At 36.8% G+C, this 18791-nt stretch overlaps 1 protein-coding gene across 1 annotated transcript in view; it reads left to right on the top strand.

Moving 5' to 3' along the window:
- Positions 1-2860: 2860 nt before the first annotated feature.
- MYBPC3 (myosin binding protein C3) overlaps positions 2861-18791 on the top strand; it is a 60568-nt gene continuing 44637 nt past the window's right edge. Inside the window, exons 1-7 of the mRNA XM_054068172.1 lie at positions 2861-3031; positions 11733-11999; positions 14410-14505; positions 14744-14830; positions 14978-15126; positions 16120-16237; positions 17603-17651. Coding sequence (XP_053924147.1) covers positions 3007-3031; positions 11733-11999; positions 14410-14505; positions 14744-14830; positions 14978-15126; positions 16120-16237; positions 17603-17651 — 791 coding nt within the window. The 5' untranslated portion in view covers positions 2861-3006. The remainder of the gene's footprint in view (positions 3032-11732; positions 12000-14409; positions 14506-14743; positions 14831-14977; positions 15127-16119; positions 16238-17602; positions 17652-18791) is intronic.

Here is an 18791-nt window from a genome sequence, read left to right as displayed (position 1 = left end):
TTATTTTTACAATGTGTACTTCAACAATAAAATCATCACTCTTGGAAAGTATTGAGTCCATGGAAATTCTCTCATTTTAGAGAGAAACGAGTGCTTAGGTAAATCAATAATACTGACATTTCCAAGAATTTAGATGAAATATTTAAGATTTATTTAAGCCAATATGTATTACCATTCAGAATGAGTTAAAATATGCATTATCCCATATCTAATTATTCCAAAGTTCTCGGTTCTTGTCTCAAAGCACCGCCTACTGGGCACTCACAGAGAGCAAATACAGGCTTGGAGTATATATAAATATATAAATATTGGTGTATATATATATATATATCACAGAATCACAGAATCACAAGGTTGGAAAGGACCCATTGGATCATCGAGTCCAATCATTCCTAGCACTCCCTAAACCATGTCCCTCAGCACTTCATCCACCCGTTCCTTAAACACCTCCAGGGAAGGCGACTCTACTACCTCCCTGGGCAGCCTGTTCCAGTGCCCGATGACTCTTACTGTGAAGAATTTTTTTCTGATATCCAACCTGAACCTCCCCTGGCGGAGCTTCAGGCCATTCCCTCTTGTCCTGTCCCCTGTCACTTGGGAGAAGAGGCCAGCTCCCTCCTCTCCACAACCTCCTTTCAGGTAGTTGTAGAGAGTAATAAGGTCTCCCCTCAGCCTCCTCTTCTCCAGGCTAAACAACCCCAGCTCTCATACTACATACTTGCATTTTAAAGAGTTTGTATATAAATATATATTTCCTTTAAATCCATAAAAATGTATTTATTTCCACGTACACTCTTAGTTGGTGGTACTAAAAGCCTGTGGTGCTAAGTGTAAAAAACTGTCAGAACTGAACAATCTTTTGAATCCAAATCTCACAAAATATGTCAGCGTACTATGTATTTTATGGAATCAAGAACCCTAATCATAGCATACAGGCTTTCAGTAAAAACAATTATTTGCTAATAGGTGAGGGAGAAGGATGAAGTAGCAGAAATTAATCCTCTAGGCAAAATGATTCCTGAGAAAGATTAGTATATTCTGATGGCAATTACAAGAGGTTCATGGTTTATGCACACAGAGATGACTTCTAGTCAGCTAGTTTTCTTTGTAAACATGATTTCATGGACCATACTAGAGAGGCAACTATCTTGAGAAGAAGACTCCTGGCTCTGATCAGAGTTAACCTCTGAATAATCTGCATAGGCTTGTTTTCCTTCTCCATATCATCCTTGGTAGCTCTGACTCCTGTGGCCTCTGTTGTCTAAGGCTGTGGGGAGACAATTCTCTTCCCAGAAGGGTTCTGGATGCAGTTCCAACAGTGTGTCAAGAATCAGGTCTGGAGAGAAGAGGGATTTAATGTAAGCTCTCTAATTGGGAGAAACGTTTAAGAAAGGAATGATGATCTTCAATAGTCGAGTGACAGATTTTTTCATGCTATGGGGCCCAAGCTCTTTGCTTTGGCTTTAAAGCTTTCAAAGAGATAAGATTTCCCAACTCTCAGTGAAGTGCCTCAGGCATAGGATAGCAGGTCTAAACCCTATCGTGCTAATATGTGCTCCACTAGAAACAGAGGCCCTGGAAAATGTACATAGGTCACACCCTGTCCAGCTTCCTCACTCATATGTAAAAAAATTCCTCCAGGAGAAGGGGAGGGACTATTTGGCCCAAAATCAGGAGACGCAGCAGTGGTCATTCTTACACGTTCACATTTGTCCTATCAGTCTGCCTAGAGATCCAGATGTGAAAGACAGACACAAAGTACAGTGACTAATAGGCTGCTTGCACACTCATCTATTCTGAGCTCCCACCCAAAAGGAGAAATCCTTTATATACTGAGGTTTTTACAGGCTGGTAAAACTGGAAAAACTGAAAAACACATTTTTTTAAAAATTCTGTTTCTGGTATTAGTCGTATCTGAAATGTGCTGAATGCTCGGCCTACGAAGCTTCTCTGATAAAGCTCAAAACTAAAAATGAGACAGACAAAACAGTGACAGAAAATGCATATACCACCAAGCCAATAAAAAGATGACTGCCCACAGTTACTATTAATATTTTGATGTATGCTAAATGTATGAATAAGAAGCAATGACTGGAGCATGAAATGGCAATACCAGAGTAATTTTCTACTGAGATTTCCCCTAGGTCTTTTCTATATAACTAAGCAAAATCAAAACTTATAGAAGTATCAAACGGAAACTTGGAATGATTTTTTTAAATGGTACTTAAAAGTAAAAACAAAAAGACTTTGTCACTTTGAAGAAATATTTGCTGTGGATCAGGAGGGTGGATGGGGAGGAAGAACTGAAAGTATTTAAGTAGTGTCATGCTTTCTAGTTGTGACTGCAAATGTCAGAAATGTATAAGTGTGTCTGAAAAAGAAAGTTCTTTCCTGAAAGTTCACATTTAGTTCTAAAAAAACAATCTTTGGCAGAAGAGGAAAAAAAAAAAAAAAAAAAAGAAACAAGAAAAAAAAGAAGAAAAAAACTTTTCTGAGGGCTGTTCAGTTCTTACCTGGCTATAACAACAAAGACTGTTCGTTAGCAAGAATGCAAGCAGATACATACTTAAAGTAAGTACAGAACCAGCATACAGGAGATGTAACTACAAGATCTATTTTGTCAAATGTCTTATAAACATAGTAGGATAGGAATTCTTAATGCATTAAGTACACTAAGCTGGAAAATGTACTGTACACATACGCAACATCAGATTGTGCTCTAGTTTGTACCAAAAGATCAGTAGTAGCCACTCTTAGGTGGTTTGAGCAATCTGGGTCCTGGAACTTTGCTATATTTATCCCAGCTGATGTAGCCTGTCAAGTGTGTCCTGCTGTTGATAAGGGGCTGTAGTTGACAACAGTGAGGGATCAAGGGGGAGGAGCAGGATGGGGGGTTCCATCAAGTGTTTGTTTAGGGGGTCTCAAAAGCCCTGCAGACTCATTTCTGTTTAGCTTGGACACTTCTTTCTAGATACAGCTGGGATCTTCATCAGAAACAAAGAGAAGATGCCAGAGCCAGTAAAGAAAACAGGTAAGAATCATAACTAGCAGGCAAAATCTATGAGCAGCTTCATATGAGAAACTTTTGTATGCTGGAGAAATGAGATGCTTCAGTGGAAACTAAATAGAAGTGAGGAAAAAGAGATGATACTTTATGAAGTTATAACTATAAGAGATGTTGAGTGATCTTGCAGTGAAATAAATAACTAGTTCAGCAACCATCAGCCACAGAATGTTCTCAAGAGACTTTGGATGAGGAAAGAACAGAGGTGAAACGGGTTTAATTTTCAGATTCTTTTAATTTCTCATTTCCTTTCTCAGTCAATTTTAGGACTCTGACAAAAAAAAAAAAGCTGTAGTCTCTCTCTCTTGGGCAGTTAGGCAGTATAAGCTTCTCCTGGCTTTATTTTTTTTTTCTCCCTTGATACTTTCAATGAAGTGTAAGTGGCAAACTTTGATGGTATTTGTCGTTAGTGAAATTTGTGTGAAAATGAAAGCAAATGGCACCTCGTTCAGAGCTTGCTTTACTCCGTCTAGTTCTTCCAGCCAGTGATGGCAGAGCTCTAGGGAAAAAAAAAGAGGCATTGTACTGTAAAGAATACACACATATTACTTTTCACTCACGCTCCTCCATCCTTTCCCCTTGAGCCAGAATATAACTCACCATTTTCAGAAAGCCAAGGTCACAGAGCCCAGTGCAAATCCTGCCCCACTAGAAAAACATCAGGAATATTCTTCAGTTTGAGGAAAGTCCTAATTTAAAAATGGAAAATAAGGGATCACTCAGAGGCTTCATACAGGGAAGAATGGGATGCCTAGGATGGGGTGTAAGGTGCAATTAATATGTTTGTCTGAGAAGGAGGAAGACAGCCTGGGAAGCAGAGATAGGGAAAGTTTAGCTTCAGAACACCTGTGTGTGGGTAGAGGAAAATTTGTTTCTTTTGTTTGAAAAGTGTGCATATATCCAATACACAAGGCTGGAGAAAATTGTACTAAATCTGGGTTTCTTCACTTCTAGAGCTCTCACTTCACTGATGTGAGTGCATACTGAGAAACACTACTACCTGAATGTACAATACAAGATGCATGCATTTTAAATAACACGCTGTTTCCCAAGTTAGTCAATAATAATCACTGTTGATACTTATTAATGTAGGCCTTTGTGCTTTGCAAAGGATTGAACAGCCAGCATTCTCCTGTTAAGCTGATCAATGGCATATTCTATAATAACCACAACAAAGGAAGCAGAACTTGTTAAGAAGAACTTTCATTTTGGTCAAAATATTTTGAATCAGTCACTCTCAGAGGCAGAGCACAAATCCAGCTCGTATCTCGTATATCCCATTAGGAACTGCAAAGCACTAAAGCATGATTAACTCCAACAAGAGTCTTTATGTTCCCTCTAGGCAATAACTATAAAGTAACAGTGGTGTTACCAATTCTTCAATTTTGTTACAACTATAACATCATTTGATGTTCTTAAAGCTACAATTTCTGAAATCAAATGGAATTAGAATGGTGTATTAAAAAGAGGTATACATCAGAACTTGTAATTGTAGAGAAAACCTTGACAATGTAAACTGCAAAGGTTCAGCAATCACTTAAAAAAAGGCATTTGAACTCATATTCCAGTTTTAAAGTTACATGATTTTTGAGATTTTCTTTTTAAATGTCTAATGCATGTGACTGACAATGCTGGCAAAAAGAAATATGATGGAGTGGGCAAAATTTGACCGTATGATCATCTAGGCATTGCAACTTTTTTTTTCCATGATTTAACTGCCTTTAAATTAACGTTTTATGTCTCTGTGGATGAAAGTCTGCTTCTATGTTACCTAATGTTGAAGAGAAATTCTATTCCAGCTAATTTCTACAGAGAAATCTAACAGGTGTCTAACATCACAAGTCCCACACAATTCTTAAGAACATGCCAGCCCAAACACTGATTATCACAGCAGGGGGAGGAAAAGCTCCTATTACCTACTCTGACTGAGACAGAACCAGTCACATGCCCCATGACTTCTAGAGGGGATCTTCTCATTCTCCCAAGAGACATTAATCCCTTTGGGTTTCTATTTCATGTTGTTTATACAGTTCAAGCCATTTCAAGATGGGATAATGTTAAGCATAAGCTCAAGAAGGCTGAATAATCATGTAGCAATTCATATGAAGGAAAACACTTCCTGACAGAGAATGATCAGAGATATTCTGTCTATATCTGCCGTCTTAACAAAACTTTTAACATGTTAAAAAACCCAACCAAACAAGCAAACATAAAAACCCACAAAACCTAAAACAGTAAAGTTGATTTTCCAACTAAAATCCTTAAAACTGTCCAACTAAAATCCTTCAGGATAAGATACTGCTTTATTTATTTCTATGATACCAAAAGAGCTGTCATAGCTTTCCACACAATCTATACAGTTCCCCAAATCAGCAGGATTTAGAAGACCTGTAGCAATTAAGTGCAGAACAAGCAACCATTAAAAATGATCACTTTTTGCCAAGTTCTTTTACATCAAAGGGAGAAGAACATAAATTTTCAGTAAAAGAACTCAGTTAATCTCTGTTCAAAGGCTCATTTTTTGGAGAGTTTTGATTGCTTGTTTTGTTGTGGAAATTCGGAAAGCTTTAAAAAACGGTCCATCCATTTCCCTAACAATATTTTGTGACATTAAGAGGAAACAGCTGACCTTCTAAACACCAAATTTAATAGGTAAATGGGACTTTAATGGGAAATGTGTGCCTTCTCTGGAAAGGGAGAAGTCTGGTATTACCTCCTGTGACAATCAGTCAACTTTTATTCAAATATTTTATAAATTGAGGAGTCTAGATTTTGCAGTTCAGATTAGGAAATTTCATCAAGGCTGTGTAAGTAAACTGGCTTGGAAGTTCACAAAGCCTTTTGGACTTAATAATAACAATCAGTGCTGCATAATAAAGAGCCGACTGTAGAATTTTTAGTTTGAATCTAAGCTTCTTGTTTTACATTTGCCAGTACCTAGCACCATAAGTACTGCTCCATGATAACAAACTTGTATTGTATTACAGTGATAGAAAACAAATAATAATAATTCATAGAGATATGTTTTCCTCTTCTATAAGTTAAGATTCAAAGCAAGCTGAACGTTATTTTATGGAAAGTATGATAAATGCATAGAGAGAGAGGTGACTCTGATAGTGAAACTATTCCTTGCCTGTTGCTCATGTTACAGGAATTTGCAATCTCAGCTGCTGAAGTAGGCAAGGAACGATAAGATTGAGTAGTTCAATAGCTTTTGGATCCCGGACTGATTAAGCCTGTAATTGCAAGAAGCCACTTAGGTCCTGACCAAAGAATGTGTAGCATCTTTATATAGTTCCTCAGCAAGGAATTTACAAGCTCCATTACTGAAGTCTGCTTATCCACAGTTTGGCTTCCAAATCAATGGAAGAGCAAATGGTATAAAAGGAAAACCAGATGTCAAGTGTAAGTACTAAAGCAAAGATGATTTCTCAACATGAAGCCTTAACAAATAAAGGAATTTCAAAAGCTAATACTACTTTTATAATATTAATTCAATACATTCACCAGATACATATTTTGATATTAAATGCACAGAATGTGCAGTAAGATAACTCAGCTTTGTGGGAGAAAAACTGTGACTCTATTTTTTTCTAATTACACTCATCACAGATTTCTGCTGGAGTTAGCAGTATATGCGTTCAGCCAAACAGATTAGATTCTCCTAAAACATGTATACCTTTAACAGTTTTTATTTCAGAAAGGCAGAAATACCATTTAAAAGCTTTATCTAACACACATTCTCCTTAAGTGCTCATCTCCCTGTCCTCCTTGTACATATCACAAATAATGAATGAGAAGGAGCTGAAGTCAGAGCCACATTTATGAAAAGCAGGAAGAAATAAAAATAACAAGATAATAGCTCTCCTCTATCACTCTACCTAGATAAAATCAGTCCTGTGGAATCCACGTTTCTTCCTCACATTCATTTCACATACTTTATGCATACTTTGAAATTCAGCAATTTTAGGAAAATATTTTCACCTAATGCTTGTGATTCTCAACAAGTCAAAATTTTTTTAGACAGTGTGGCTAGGAATTGAAATTATTTCAGTTATTTAAACATTATTTTATTATACATCTCATTTACACTTATTCTGACAATAACCAAACAGGAATGTCTCTTCTAGCTTCTAATACTAAATTTTATTATTTTCAGGGATAAAACAGTACTTAATAGTTACTTGCTAACAATTTGATGCTGTACAAAGACAACAAAAACACCAATCTCTGCTTCAGAACACTTAGAAAATAAAAGCCCAGGAAGTAAATAGTTCAACAAGAGAGCAAATGAAATAATGGTTAATAAAACAGATAGTGACCTGAGTAGTAGCTTAGTAATTTTCTAGGCTTTTGCGTAGGAGAGTAGGACAAAGTTTTGAAGCAGAAAAGCAAACTAAGTTGATGGTAAGTGTTAGAAGGAGATTGCTTCAAAGCAGGTCATAAAACAAGGGAGAAATCATAGTGAGAAGATTTAATAAATGGCAGCAGCAGGAAGACAGGACACTAGTTTTATTATTTTTTTAGGTAGAAACACAAGGAAATTAGTTTTAGAACTTAAATTATTTCATTCTAGTTTTATTTGGCCAAAAGCAAATGTATTTTATATTACTTCATACTCCTGATTGAAATACATAATAATAAATTGTTATCAAATTATAACCTGATCATGGATCTCCAAATAGAGCTTTTTGATTACTAATTAACAAAGCTGTAACTCGTGTAACATACATAACTGTGTGGCTGATGCGTACATCCTCAGGTGTTACAAGACTTCTAAAGGATAGGTGCTGTGTGCAAGTTCTGGGAACTTGCAACATTAACCACCAAAAAGTTTTCTACAGGAGTCTTGCAGACCACATGCAGCCTGCTTCCTCTTCTGTCTGGGGTAGAAATTTGCTGGTTTACATTACCCAGAAGTTATAGGAATTTTTTCGCATTACAGAAGCTAGAATTGATTAGGAGTCTGGGATATGAGAAGTGAAGTGCTGAAAAATGGGTTCAAAGAGCAGCTATTACTCTCCTTCCTTTCAATAATTCCTCCTGTCAGCATCACTGGTAACTCATGGGCATCTTTGCTCTCTCTCCAGAAATTTCTATAATATGCTAATGCTAATGTCACATTTCTCCACCTTTGTGAAGGATGGGTTAGAACTTACTGGGAAGCAGAGGGCTAACCAAGTATGCAGCAGAGGACATGGGCTAATCTGTCATCAGGTGCCTCTGCTCAGTGGCTTCTATGTGCATGTCTGACTACAGTCTGCATAAATATGTGATAATACCTGAGATATGTCAGTGCCTGACAGGCATGAGAGCTGTAAGACATTCCACAGCATCACATGAGAGGTGTCACAGTCATTGGGTTTTCCACAGTCTGATGGCGGTGGTCATATCCAAGAGTGATTTGAGTACGGGATAGGCGTATGGAACTCAGAGGAGCATATATGGGTAGAAGCCAAATGCTGAAGTGAGAGAGATTGTCACATGGGAAATGTGTTTCTGACGAAACCAGGCAAAAGTGAGGCCTTCAGGACAAACAAGAAGTTTTGAATGGTAGATCTTAAGAATATTCCTGATGAGGAAATAGCTGGATTAAATTGGTGTAACTGCATGAGAAAAAAAGTGCTGCTAGTCAATATGGATTTATGTTTTACTTAAAGTAGCAGCCACAGTGAAGGAATCAGGAATAGCTGATCTCTCACTTCTCTTTCTTCTGCTAAGCAGCCCATTTTTCTTCCTCCAGAAGGAAAAACGATGGCATTCCTTTCTGGTGCTTGTTCAGCAGTCTCTCTTCTGAAACAAAGTAATTTCCTGTAAAGTCTCCAGCTGTACATCACTAATTTTCCTTTGCCCATATGAACGGTAAAAGAAGAAAGGGAGTAGAGATGGATACAGAGACTCTGGACACCATCACACACTGGTTCTCAAACTCAAATGCAGGAAAATTACTCTTAGAGATTCCTTTACCTGTGAAAACATGGGTTCTCAACAAAGTTTCTTGCAAGTTTATATTCCATGGGAGGTTTCGGGCTTTTGCAATTTTATGCTTCAGTGGAAGTATTCACAATCATTTTAAGTTGGCACTGAAGTGAGTCTTTTGGCAGTAAAGGGAGAGAGAAGAAAAAAAAAAAAGAGGAGGCGTACTCGTAATCTTCTACATACGTATTTAGATTTCTCAAAAATCAGAAATATTACGTGATAGTGGAGATTTCTCACTGTGCATCTAATTCTGGCCAACACTCTATTTTTGTTGAATCACCTAAAGTAGCTGTAAGAAACCTAATCTTTTTGGTGGGTGTGAAAACCTGCCATTTATAAGCTGGAAACTTTACAGGCCACATTGCTGTTAAGTAATTAATATATTTATAGGTACTTCTGTGCTTAAATAGAAGAGTGATTATGATAGTGCTCAGAGACAAAATGACCATGTCTCTTAGCTGCTTTACCTCTAGCGTCATAGGGAGAGGAGCCAGTTAGTAGGTATTTCAGGAGTGGGTTCCAGAACTGGCCTGGCTCCACACTGTGTGGTAGCCTGGTCACCTTTGTGTGACTTTTTTAATTCTGTACATCAAACCTGCTGTCTACAATAACTCTTCTGCAATTATTCAAGATACACTACTTCGAAGTATGTCCTGTTTCATTATTTACTGAAGTGCAATGCTATCTCAAAAGATGAGCAACTGGTAACAGGCATTTGAGTATTATGCTATCGTATAGATTTTATTCTACACAAGACTATTTAATGTTTAGGAACAATTATACCACTTACAAGGCTGAGGTTAGAAAAAAATTCAAATAAAAGCATGAAGGGACATACTGCTCCCAGGGGAAATTTTCCACACTTGTATCTTGACATGGAAGAAAAACATGCAGAAGAATACAACAGGACTCAGTTGAGGCTACTATGGGCTCAGTGCAAACCAAAATTGTTTCAGTAATTAAGTATATAAACATGTGGGGGGAAAAAAGAAAAAATAAAGAGAAAAATGTAATTTAGTTTTTTTATATAACAAAGAGAGTAAAAGTACAATACATATCAAATTCTAAAAGTTTTTGCAATTGATACTTTAATGTTTAAGCAGTTTCAAATACTTTGCAAAAGAGTGTAAGAAATATAAACTGTATTATGACTGAAGTCCAAAGGCCATCAGATGGAATCTTTGCAGATGTAACTACTCTGAGATCAATTAATTTATGCAGTCTGAGGAAATTCTACAGGAACAGAGATTTTGTGCAATGAACAGATGGTATTAGTAATATGGCATTTATACAGACTAAAGCACCTGTTTGAGCATGAGTATAAAAAAATCTATTTTAAAATACTTCTATGCCATGTTCCCTTCATTTTTATAAAGTAGAATAAAAAATGGCAACTATAACCATTACCTTAGTGCTTGGATAGTTCTTATTGCTGTCAAAATAGAAAAGCCATAGGCAAATTGCCACAGAGGCGACAGCTATAAGCAACTGTGATGGAATTACTAATATTTTATAAAAGCATGGTTATTCAGGTGTAAGTTAATAAAAAAGATTACATAATGATACACAAAACCCACCAGTGTATGAATCAGAATGTTAATTACTGATACTTTAATACATGAACATAGCTCATGGCAACTAGCAGAAAGATAACAGATTTCATTAAGACCAAAACATGAGCATAAAATGAGAAACCTGATGCAAAACAAAATTAAAGAAATAAAAATAAATAACCCAGGGTAAAGAAATTAGTAAAATAAGTTAGCTTATTAAAATCTACTCTTGAGAAAGATCAGGATACTCATAGATCAAAATCACAATACATTGCTGGTTTTCCATATTCCTATCTATTGTGCTATTTTGGTTACATATGAACCAAAGCAGATCATATGGTTTATGCTTGTTCACCCTCTATATTAATAATTTAATTCATTCTTATTATAGGCATGATAAGTTGTTCTCAACATATAATGAAAATATTCTGATCCACTTTTTAATTAATTAGAAAATTAGTTGTTGTAGAGTGCTATGTAGGCCAGTATTTAACTTTTAATGCTGTACTAAACATTTGAATGCAAACAACCATTGATTTATCTCAGCTGGACAACGGCCACCACAGAAACATGCATTCCTTTCCACTAAAGCCTTGGTCAGTCAAAACAGAAGGACTAAAGACAACCCATTAATTTATTGTGGTATACTAGGGCGCAAATTACTGCACAAACTGCAGTTTTATTGGGTAAATAGATCCTGATAGTGTTTAAGATGTATTAAGCAACTGTTATGACAGAATTAATATTTCTAAATGAAACAGAATGTCCAAGTAATGTAGAGAGCTTGATGTGTAAGAATACATATAGTACCATCTGGTCATAGATCAAAACAATCGTTATGAAAAATCAGAGCTCATTATGATGGAAAGAAAGAGGAAGATGGACAGTGAGACGAGTTTGCTATCCATTCTATTTTATCTCATGACAATGTGAAAAGATATGACATCTCAGTCAGAGACAGAACTTGATAAACACAAAGACAACTCCACAACATCTCCATGGACAGTGCTGTAATTTATAACTTGCATGGGCAGATGGAAGAGAAAGCAGACAGCTGTTACAGCCACAACAGCTGACTACACCAGATATGCCACAGTTGCAAAACAGATTTTAGCGAGCCCTCTCTCTTTTTTTAGTTTCTGCATTTACCAAGAAGCCAAAGACGACAGAGGTGACAGCCGGAAGCACAGCTGTGTTTGAAGCAGAGACAGAAAAAGCCGGCATCAAGGTGAAGTGGCAGCGAGCTGGCTCAGAAATTACTGAAAGTGAGAAATTTGTCATCAAGGCAGAAGGAAACAAGCACTCACTGACAATCAATAATGTAGGAAAAGAAGATGATGTGACATATGCTGTGATAGCTGGAAGTTCTAAGGTCAAATTTGAACTCAAGGTCAAGGAACCAGGTACAGTGTTTCCTAAGCAATCCTGATTTCATCATTATTTCCAGTCCCACATGCAAACTTTGTGAATGAGGTCCTTGGAAATTAGCCTGACTTAACACTGTAAAATGTCTCTTCCAGGAATACATCTGCCTCCCAGCTATTTGAAGCTACCCACTAATACCAAGCTGAGGAATAAATTTCACGTGGTTAAGACACCCATTTCCAGGTGTCAGAAGTCCACACAGTGGAAATGACAGATGAAATCTTAATGTACATCTTCAGAATGCTCTGCCAAGTTTTCAATTTAGCTACTGAAAAGCAAAGCAGAGCTAATCTAACCTAACCTGACCTAAAGATAGGCCTGGTATTTTATTCTTCTTAAAATTGTTTTATTTAAATACAAAATTGTTACAACCAACAAAAAAAATTACAAATTATGCAGTAATGGTTTTAGGAGCTCATAAGTTCCCCAAAACTATCTCAAAATCATGCACTAATAAAAATACATACTTCGTTACTATCTCTGTATGCATTAAAAGATGTTAGATGAGGTATTGAAAAACTTCCCCGGGCTTTTCCCAGGAAAAAAATACAAAGCGCCAAATTCTCTGCACCTTTCTAATGAATAAATGTCTGAAGATGCTGAGGATACATGAAATCGCTTGGGTTTTGAAATATTTTGACTTCCGGATCCTCTTTTCCCCTCCAAAATGGTCCCAATTTACCACTTCTGGTATTTTAAATTTCCCTTTTTGGTGAAAAGCCTTAAACTCAGATTCTTTGTATCACCTCCTCTCCTTTGCTGTCACTGTTTATCCTAGCAGCATGATGGTAGTGAGATCTGGTCTGTTGAAAATACACTGGTGAATATTTAACAGGAGACAAGACATTCTGTTCCAGGTGTAAAGTGCATGATGGGTTATGAGGAAGGGGAAATCCTGATATAGATTAAGCCAATTTAACAACTGTCAGAGCACATAAAGCATGATTCCGCTGGTGATGTCATCCTGAAAGTAAACAGGTACATGTTATACTGGTTATATCTTGCTCATTGTCCTTCAGATTAATTGCAGGTAGAGCCTGCTACATGCACACATCCTACAAAAACAGAATTACTGCATTTGGAAGTGTAATCGTTACTTAAAAGCAGTACACCTCTGACAAGCATACATCGGTGATGGAGACATCAAGTGTCAAACAGCTACATATCCACATTATGGGAGCATCTATGCTATGTTAGTTAAAATAATACTTAGTTCTTTCCAGTAAAAATTGAGTTGAAATTCATTTGGACAAGTTCCAGAGGGATAGCTTCTAACAATAAAAGTGGTAGAATTTGATTCTTCGGTATTAAAATAATAAAGATTTAAAATCACCATGTTTTGTTTCAACACAAAAATACAGATTTGGGTAAAAGGCGTAAATTTTCTGAGAGCAGGGCTGAACTCCTGTTCATATGTTCACAGTCACTGTCTTGTTTTACAGACCTTACTAAGATTAGATTTTTAAAGACTACCTGTATTACACATCAGTATTTTCACAAACAATAATAATTTCAGCTCTTTGTTATGAAGAAAAGGAACCCTAACTTGCTGAGACACAGCCACCTCTGTTTGTGACCACTCAAATTTATCATCTCATGGCATAACAAGACCCGAAGTCTCTGGTGGAAAAGGCATTTCAAATAGCTGGGAAACTGCGTGTGGTACATGTGAGAGGTAGTCGAGGCCCTGTGGAAGTGGTTCAACTACCTATAGGATAAAAAATAAAATCCCTCTGCAGCTCCTCTGTTTCAAGAAATTCTACCTCCCTCCATCTGCCCCCGTTGCTCACTCCTACTCCCTTTTCTAATATTTCTGTCTTCTCCATTGTGCCAAATGCAGTTGGCTGAATTTGTCTGTGAGGTCACGGTTTAATCAAGAGGCCAGAAACTTCCCCAAGCCAGGGGAAGACAGATTTCTGAAATATTTTCTCCATGTTGATTACTAGCAGTGTCTAGAGATTTTCCCAAGCTGCACACAGAGCATTTGGAACATTACATTCCAATAGCAGAGTTAAACAAAATCTCATGAATAAGCAAATTGAAAGTGTTTAGAAAAATCATAATTGCATCATTTTTCACTACCTTTTCTGTTTAGAACACTGAAATTAACAACAAACAATAGTGTTATTCATCAGCTGGCAAGTTTCTACACCTCGAGACTACAGAATTTAAAAACTCAAAAGTCAATGTTCTTTCCAAGCTCAGCAAAAGGAAGAGCCTCATCATCCAGCTTCAGAAAGTCCCTTCTCCTTCCAAAACATCCTCTAAGTTTGCACCTAATTTCTCTACATTTCTTAACATATATTAAAAGCTGATCTTGGGCAAAATTTCTTCAGAAAGGAAGTAGAAACATGGCTTTCCCTAATCTTTGCTTGCATTCATTTACAGAAAAGAGTGAGACAGTCACTCCTGCTGAAGCTGCTCCATCCCCAGCTACCTCAGAGTCGTCTGCTCCACCAGTGGAAAGCAGCCAAAACACAGAAGGTAACAGAGAACTAACTCTGATATCAAGTCCGGTTCATTAACAGAAAAGAAGAACAGGAACAGGGAATCCTTAGAGTCAGTAAGGTAGAGACAGCAGCTGAAAACAGACCACCAGTGATAAAGAAAGAATCTCAGAGACAGAAGAAACATATTGAGATTACTTAACAAATTCACTATATAGGCTATAACAGAAGCTGATGCAGAAAGTTCCAACTAGTAGTTCTGACATTTATTTCAGTTACAACTGCTGAGACTCAACCAGAAGAGCCTCTGGACCCTATTGGGCTCTTTGTGACACGGCCCCAGGATGGAGAAGTTACTGTTGGTGAGTACAAAATGTGAGTCAAATGATATTTGTAAACTGTACCTGTTGCTTGACTATTCAGGTCTCCATGTACAGGATGATAACAGTGATATAACAGATAAATTAAGCACTATTCATAATCTTATTTTATCCCACTTCCCTTGCAAGGTGGAAACATCACGTTCACTGCAAAAGTAGCAGGTGAGAGCCTGCTGAAGAAACCATCAGTAAAATGGTTCAAAGGAAAGTGGATGGATCTGGGAAGCAAAGTGGGGAAACATCTTCAGCTACATGACAGTTATGACCGAAATAACAAGGTACAATTGGCAGAGTAAGGTTCTCAGTCTTCTAGTCTCTAATCTTTAATTTGGGAAAAATGTAAGCTGATAGAGGAATGTTTTCATATCAAGGTACTCAAAGCTACATGCAATGCTATGCTTAGGGATAGAAATCTATGTTTCGACCATGCAGAAAAGAGACAAGCACCACATATAGACTCTTGAATACCTTATCTATGATGAAAGGAGAAAATATCTGGAGGACTAGTGGGGCAATTTTGCACTATCTACCGCAGGATTCCTTCCACCTTTCTTTCAAGTAATAGGTAGTCATAACACTTAAGATAAAACAATAAAACAGACAGATATGGAATTATGGTCTTGGTTTTAACACACCAAGCATTCAGCTATTACTGTCAGAATTTATTATTCTCTTTTGTGTCTAGACTACTCTAAATAGCTGAGTAAGATGCATTTTACCACAAATGCATTCAAAGATACACAGACAGGAATACAGGAGAGTTTGTACCTTAACTTCTCATCCTGTGTGGTATATGAAACACTACTACCCTCTCCTGGACAGAACAGAACAGACTTGCTCACATTAGACACCATTTGCTGAATTTTTAAATGTACTGTATACATTCTGGATACAGGCTGTATTTGTTTAGTGAAAGCTCTGTTCCTGCTCCATATTCTAATGTATATGTAATTAGTGTATGTGATGCCTGCAAATACCAGTACACCTGCATATTCTGCTAATATAACGTTATATCCGTTGGAATACCTGTACTGATAATACTCTTCAGCTCTTCCTACTGAACTGGGGGGCAGAGGCACTTTGGGAGGGTATATGTTGAGGGGGTAATTTTTATGACAGTAATGAGTTACACACTCAGGTGTTTCTTAATTCTAAAAGGGTACATCCCGTGTCTATTCTCTCCATACCTTAATATGTTGTGTTTGCTCTCTCTCTTTACTTCATAATTTAATTTTCTAACTTACGAATTGTATCCTTTGCATGTGCTCTAGGTGTACACCTTTGAGATGGAAATCATAGAAGCAAACATGACTTTTGCAGGAGGGTACAGATGTGAGGTGTCCACCAAGGACAAGTTTGATAGTTCTAATTTCAACCTAACAGTCAATGGTAAGATTAATTCCTGACACCTTGTTTTTTATTTTATTACTTTCTTTCTTCCTGTATGCCTACCAACAATTCTTTCTGGTACATAGTGGCTACTAGGCAAGCATACCTCTGAAGTATAGACCTGCAGAGCTACAGGTGCACTTACAGAGGTCTTACACATGAGGACTGGGATGGGTTGGCAGAGACCTAGAGCATCAGAAGTAACACTTGGATGTCACTCGACTCAGAACTGTGATGCTCTTAAAGAAAGCACACAGAAAGATGCAAATCAGCCCGCCTTTTCTCTGGCTTTATTCTGATTTCAGCTCCATTCTCTCATAATATTTAATGCCACTAGAATAAAAGAGAGGTCCATTCTTACTTTGGCAAAAACTCAGCACTAAAAATCAATACTTAAAAATAAAAAAAAAGGGATGAAAATTTTTAGACATGTTACACTATTATAAATTCCTTTCTTCCTCATAAATTCAATGCAGAAGCACCTTGAATGTAAAATTGCTTTAAGATTAGATGACTCATTTTACTTAATACATTATGCCACCTTCACAACTGCTTATCAGCAATTGAAAAGAAAGTACATTTTAACATCAATTTCCGCCTAGTGTGGAGAGTTCAGCTAAAACAGTGTGAGCATGGACCACACAGTCAAGCATTTGGACCATTCCCTATTTCAGTGGTTCTGTTGATGGGACTGCAACCAATGAACTTAATATGCAAAGACAAAAGTTTATTGAAGGTACTCACTCAGCAGTGTTAACTTCTGAAGACTCACTAGTTGGCTGCAGGACTCATAAGACTTAGGAGCTGTGATTGAGAACAGTTTTTATCCCAATAGTAGCAGTACACCTGTTCATAACAACAGAAGCTTAGATCAGAGCAATCCTGTTCTCTCTATGCAACATCCTCGATGGAGGCTCTGTACATGTCTACGTATTTCCAGGAACTAAGCTTTTCTTTCACAGGATGGATTACAACTTATTATTATTAGCAATAATATTCAACTGGTATCAAGAGATTTTCTCATTGAGGTTTACGTGCCCTATGAAGTCATTATTGAAACCAGAGTTTATCAGCAGGAGAAATTACAAACATGAGATAAGATGGTTCATCATGCTGCAGGTTATTATGAAGAATGAGACAAAATTCAGTTACACATGAAATACCAAAAGTTGAAAGCTAATTAGTAAAGGCTACATGTTTAAAGATGATGCTTCAATTTTTCAATACGTTATTGATCACAATTTACAGTATAATGACTTTATGAAAAAACAGGCTGCACAGGAAAAACATTAGAAATAACGGTGTATTTTGCATTATTTTGACTTGCCCTCCCTGTTCTTGTTCATCACTTTTTGTCACATCCAGAAGCACCTATAACTGGAGACTTGGATATTCGCTCTGCCTTCCGACGCACGTGAGTATGTACAGTATAAATTTGTGTAGATCAGATTATACTTCCATGTGGAAATCAGATTACTTTCCTAGACAAAGATTACTAAAAGCAAAGCTGTTGTACAAACAAGCATAAGGACAGATACATCTATTAAGAAATTATTTCTATTAAGAAAATATTTCTACTATTAAAATACTATATAACTCCTAGAAATCATCTGGGAGAGTTTAGACTGTGTACTAGCACAACAATCATGCTTGTATTCAATTACATAACCGATAATGTGTATAATTCTACAAAGAAGTTCAGCAATTTTTTTCAAGATCTGTAAAGAATACTCCAGCAGTTGACTAATAGAGAAGAAAAAGACTCTGTGTAGTGCCTAGCCTTAATTCTGTGTGGCTGAGGAACTAACTACGTGCATCTTAATATAAACATTTGCTAAACAAAGAAGTGAGCTCTGTAAGGAACATATCACTGATAACATCAATACAGGCATTTTGATTGTATTTGTTTTCAAGTTTTAGAATGGTATTAATTGAATGAAGATGATGATACTATAAGTAAAAACTCAGATACATGTAGGTCTTATATATTAAAGACTGCAAGGTATTGCACTGATGTTGAAAAGGCTATTCTCCCCACATCTGTAACACTGTCTGAACTGATATATGACTCCATTCTATTAGTAAAATTTGCAAAATTGCATTTTTTTATTACTTAGACATTAACAACATGAGGTTTTTTCACTGTTGAGTATTTCTTCTTCCTTTGTGTAATCCAGTTTTTGATATAGTTTTTACATATTATGGCAAAGTTACTAGACCAAAAACACTCCAATAGAAGTCATTTTTTTCTGACTTAGGATACAAATCATTGGTAGTGTTATTTTTATATTGGGGGTGTGGGGGAGATGGTTTATCATTCTATCAAAAGAACTAAAAAAGGTTTGTAGAGCTTATCTACAGTCAAATCCACCTATAGGTAGCTGACCAGCCACACACACAGCTCATAGCTTCATTGTGTTATTCAGTTGCAGTGAAATTAGACTTCAAAAGTTTCTCTTCTTATCAGCACAATTAAAAGAATTTAGAATCAGTTCAAAGTGGGAGCAGTGGGAGCAGCTTCAGATTGTTCAGTTTCTTTTACAAGAATGGAGCC

Source organism: Cuculus canorus, chromosome 5 (genome assembly GCF_017976375.1).
Source record: "Cuculus canorus isolate bCucCan1 chromosome 5, bCucCan1.pri, whole genome shotgun sequence".
In the NCBI taxonomy this organism is placed as follows: Eukaryota; Metazoa; Chordata; class Aves; order Cuculiformes; family Cuculidae; genus Cuculus; species Cuculus canorus.
This window is presented reverse-complemented; position numbering and strand designations above follow the sequence as displayed.